The 5,601-nt window shown below is 36.6% G+C and overlaps 1 protein-coding gene across 1 annotated transcript; it reads right to left on the reverse strand.

The window, feature by feature from the left end:
• Window positions 1–3,563: 3,563 nt before the first annotated feature.
• Window positions 3,564–4,523, reverse strand: LOC131518199 (olfactory receptor 4K2). The gene has a single exon (XM_058740792.1). It carries the CDS (start codon window positions 4,512–4,514, stop codon window positions 3,564–3,566), a length of 951 nt encoding a protein of 316 aa, XP_058596775.1. The 5' UTR covers window positions 4,515–4,523.
• Between the last annotated feature and the right edge of the window lie 1,078 nt (window positions 4,524–5,601).

The following is a 5,601-nucleotide window of genomic DNA, read 5'->3' on the forward strand; positions in this document are numbered from 1 at the left end:
TCTATGAAGCCAGTATTACTTTGATTCCTAAACCAGACAGAGACCCAGTAAAAAAAGAGAACTACAGGCCAATATCCCTGATGAATATGGATGCAAAAATTCTCAATAAGATACTAGCAAATCGAATTCAACAGCATATAAAAAGAATTATTCACCATGATCAAGTGGGATTCATTCCTGGGATGCAGGGCTGGTTCAACATTCGCAAATCGATCAACGTGATACATCACATTAACAAAAAAAAAGAGAAGAACCATATGATCCTGTCAATCGATGCAGAAAAGGCCTTTGACAAAATCCAGCACCCTTTCTTAATAAAAACCCTTGAGAAAGTCGGGATAGAAGGAACATACTTAAAGATCATAAAAGCCATTTATGAAAAGCCCACAGCTAACATCATCCTCAATGGGGAAAAACTGAGAGCTTTTTCCCTGAGATCAGGAACACGACAGGGATGCCCACTCTCACCGCTGCTGTTTAATATAGTGCTGGAAGTTCTAGCATCAGCAATCAGACAACAAAAGGAAATCAAAGGCATCCAAATTGGCAAAGATGAAGTCAAGCTTTCGCTTTTTGCAGATGACATGATATTATACATGGAAAATCCGATAGACTCCACCAAAAGTCTGCTAGAACTGATACATGAATTCAGCAAAGTTGCCGGATACAAAATCAATGTACAGAAATCAGTTGCATTCTTATACACTAACAATGAAGCAACAGAAAGACAAATAAAGAAACTGATCCCATTCACAATTGCACCAAGAAGCATAAAATACCTAGGAATAAATCTAACCAAAGATGTAAAAGATCTGTATGCTGAAAACTATAGAAAGCTTATGCAGGTAATTGAAGAAGATATAAAGAAATGGAAAGACATTCCCTGCTCATGGATTGGAAGAATAAATATTGTCAAAATGTCAATACTACCCAAAGCTATCTACACATTCAATGCAATCCCAATCAAAATTGCACCAGCATTCTTCTCGAAACTAGAACAAGCAATCCTAAAATTCATATGGAACCACAAAAGGCCCCGAATAGCCAAAGTAATTTTGAAGAAGAAGACCAAAGCAGGAGGCATCACAATCCCAGACTTTAGCCTCTACTACAAAGCTGTCATCATCAAGACAGCATGGTATTGGCATAAAAACAGACACATAGACCAATGGAATCGAATAGAAACCCCAGAACTAGACCCACAAACATATGGCCAACTCATTTTTGACAAAGCAGGAAAGAACATCCAATGGAAAAAAGACAGTCTCTTTAACAAATGGTGCTGGGAGAACTGGACAGCAACATGCAGAAGGTTGAAACTAGACCACTTTCTCACACCATTCACAAAAATAAACTCAAAATGGATAAAGGACCTGAATGTGAGACAGGAAACCATCAAAACCTTAGAGGAGACAGCAGGAAAAGACCTCTCTGACCTCAGCCGTAGCAATCTCTTACTCGGCACATCCCCAAAGGCAAGGGAATTAAAAGCAAAAGTGAATTACTGGGACCTTATGAAGATAAAAAGCTTCTGCACAGCAAAGGAAACAACCAACAAAACTAAAAGGCAACCAACGGAATGGGAAAAGATATTTGCAAATGACACATCGGACAAAGGGCTAGTATCCAAAATCTATAAAGAGCTCATCAAACTCCACACCCGAAAAACAAATAACCCAGTGAAGAAATGGGCAGAAAACATGAATAGACACTTCTCTAAAGAAGACATCCGGATGGCCAACAGGCACATGAAAAGATGTTCAACGTCGCTCCTCATCAGGGAAATACAAATCAAAACCACACTCAGATACCACCTCACGCCAGTCAGAGTGGCCAAAATGAAGAAATCAGGAGACTATAGATGCTGGAGAGGATGTGGAGAGACGGGAACCCTCTTGCACTGTTGGTGGGAATGCAAATTGGTGCAGCCGCTCTGGAAAGCAGTGTGGAGGTTCCTCAAAAAATTAAAAATAGACCTACCCTATGACCCAGCAATAGCACTGCTAGGAATTTATCCAAGGGATACAGGAGTACTGATGCATAGGGGCACTTGCACCCCAATGTTTATAGCAGCACTCTCAACAATCGCCAAATTATGGAAAGAGCCTAAATGTCCATCAACTGATGAATGGATAAAGAAATTGTGGTTTATATACACAATGGAATACTACGTGGCAATGAGAAAGAATGAAATATGGCCTTTTGTAGCAACGTGGATGGAACTGGAGAGTGTGATGCTAAGTGAAATAAGCCATACAGAGAAAGACAGATACCATATGGTTTCACTCTTATGTGGATCCTGAGAAACGTAACAGAAACCCATGGGGGAGGGGAAGGGGAAAAAAAAAAAAAAAAGAGGTTAGAGTGGGAGAGAGCCAAAGCATAAGAGACTGTTAAAAACTGAGAACAAACTGAGGGTTGATGGGGGGTGGGAGGGAGGGCAGGGTGGGTGATGGGTATTGAGGAGGGCACCTTTTGGGATGAGCACTGGGTGTTGTATGGAAACCAATTTGACAGTAAATTTCATATATTAAAAAAAATTAAAAAAAAAAAAAAAAAAAAAAAAAAAAAAACACCATTTGTATAAAGAAACATACTTATTACATTGACAGTGTATTACTAAGCACATATTTCTTATTTTTTCAACCATATATTAAAAGGAAAAAGTAATTTAACCAAACTGTAAACCAGTCCAGTACTTTAAAATGAAATCATAGGTTGTCCATAAACTGTTATTATAAACTGTATCTCTTATTTTAATTCCAGTTTTAACTTCTCAGCCATTAAACTGACATAGTACCTGTAGGAAACAAAATATACTGCTTTGAAACTCATTTGTAATATTTTCTAATTTGTGGAATACTTCAGCCTCTTTATTCATAATGTATTATCAGAAGTTATCATGGCTGTATATCTTTGCTTATTAGCTAAAAGTGAGTGGTGGAGACTCTTCTACTTATAGCATTTGCTTTGGACCTCATCAGCATTTGTAATGAAATACATCTAGGGTTTTCTTCAATTAGAAGAGATTACAAATTGTTTTAAATGTTAACTAGGAATGACCCAGGTATATATGGAAAAATCACTGCTTGTCAGAGGATAATCCTATAGCAGTATGGAGTTTCTAAAGCTTATAGAAATCTTACTAATTTGACATACTTTAGGGACAATTCTCTGAGTAACTCAGTAACGAGTTGTATATAAATGTCATTTTCTTCTAGTTCCCTTTTAACCTATATTTCCTCTTCTCATTTTTTGTTCATCATTTCCATTGAATAGATTGTTAATGTTGGATTTCCTAACTGGAGCAGGAACTCTTGGCATTTTTATAGATAGTCTTTGCTTCTGGAAGAAATTGTTTCTGTCAACTTGATTTTGTGAAATATAACATGTATTTTAAACATATGACTAAGAGTAGTTTTAATATTTATGATTTGATTGCAATTTGATTTGATTACAATTTGATGGGAACTCCAGAAATAAGAGCCTAGTCATAATTCTGTGTACACAATAACTGTGCCATGTAATGCCTGGGAAGTTAAAACTAGAACTAGAATTTAAAATTAAAAATAACGCCAAGGAGTTGTCTTGTTAGGATTTAGAAGCCTATTTTTCAGTTTCCTCATGGCTGTCTTCACGTCTTGATTCCTTAAAGTATAAATTACTGGGTTCAGAATGGGAGTAAAGATGGTATAAAACACAGACAGGATCTTGTCTGTAAGAAAACTGCTTAGTGGCCACATATAGATGAAGATGCATGGCCCAAAGAACATAAATACAACAATGAAATGAGCTGTGCAGGTAGAAAGGGCCTTAGATGATCCTTTTGAAGAATGATGCTTGATAGTAACAAAGACAATAACATAAGAATTGAATAAAAGAATAAAGCAGGACAATGCAATTATGCCACTTGTTGAGATCATAAACAGGCCCAGAACATAAGTATCTACACAAGCTAGCTGGAACACCACAGGAAGGTCACAGAAAAAGCTGTCTACTTCATTGGGACCACAGAATGGTAATGTGAGAGCAAATATGACCTGGCTCATTGAATGCATGACTCCCACAACCCAGGAAGCCACCACAAGGGCAGTGCACACCCAGGGTCTTATGACTGAAGTGTAGCGGAGAGGCTTGCATATTGCAATATACCTATCAAGGGACATGGCCATAAGTAAAATTATCTCAGTACCAGTAAAAAGGTGTAGGAAAAATATCTGGGTGATACAACCATCAAAGGAGATGGTTTTGTGTCCATTGAGGTAGTCTGCAATCATCTTAGGGGTAGTAAAGGAAGCAAGGGACATATCGATGATGGAAAGGTTGGTAAGTAGAAAATACATAGGAGAGTGTAGGTGAGAGTCAGCTATAACCGTGATGACTATGAGACTGTTACCAACCATTGTTGCCACATAAAACAATGAAAACACTATGAAGAAAAACAGCTGTAGTTCCCAGGAATTAGAGAGTCCAAGCAAAACAAATTCAGAAACAGACTTATTGGCCGCATCCATTGTCCTGATTGATAGGTGGAAACCTGTATCAAAGGAAAAAAGAGACAGAAAATACAATTCTATTTAAACAAAAGCTCTAAGAATCCACTTTCAAAGATGTTTCCTCTGTGAAAACTTATCTTTGCTATTCTTTCCATCTTCATTCGTATGTTAGTTTGAAAGATAATTATAGGGTATTAGAGACTATAGTGAAATAAAGCTTAAGTCATAGATATTGAAAATAATATCTGTTATTTGGTACTATATAGCAATTAAATTGAGAATATGTCATTATAATGTATCTACTTAACTATGTATTTGTCCATCTATTCATCTATATAATCCTAAGGATAATAGCTAACATTAAGGAAGCACCTGCTCTGGGATGGCTGCGTGTTATACATACGCACGCACGTGCACACACACACACAGAAGTCATTTAGAATTCATCACTAAGAATACCCTTACTGAAAGAATATATAAAAATTATATATATATATATATATATATATATATATATATATATATATATATATTGCATTATAGACAGGCTTCAGTGAACAGTTGCAGAATGCTTGCAAATTTCCAGAGAAGATTTTCAACATAATTGCAGATAAGTTATCAGTTGGACCCATCACAGAGAAAATTAGTTTTGCTGGTCTTTATCAAATAGAAGAAGACTGCTTTATTATCAGGTTTACTACATTATAGCCATACAGCTCAGAGAAAAGCATTTACCTTTTCTTCACAATTTCTTTTCTGTTAAAGTATGAATCTGTTCCTCCTACAACTATCTATAGTTCTATGACTTAAAAATGTACCTTTATCTCCTAAACACTACTATATCACATCCTTTTTATGGGAAAGAGCTCCAAGATTAAGCTCTTTAAGCCCTCCCCTGTTGAATTGTCCTTTCATATATGCTAATATATGCAAACTATTTTATTGATCTCAGCTCCATGAAATCAGGGTTAGGAGATGGAGGTAGGAAGGGCAGAGATTTAAAATCTTTCAGTAGAAATAATTTTGTAAAACACTTAAACTTACCAGATCTACAGCAGAATCAGGGCCTGAGATTATTCAGTGTTAGGTAGGCTCTGACAGAGAG

Source organism: Neofelis nebulosa, chromosome 7 (genome assembly GCF_028018385.1).
Source record: "Neofelis nebulosa isolate mNeoNeb1 chromosome 7, mNeoNeb1.pri, whole genome shotgun sequence".
In the NCBI taxonomy this organism is placed as follows: domain Eukaryota; kingdom Metazoa; phylum Chordata; class Mammalia; order Carnivora; family Felidae; genus Neofelis; species Neofelis nebulosa.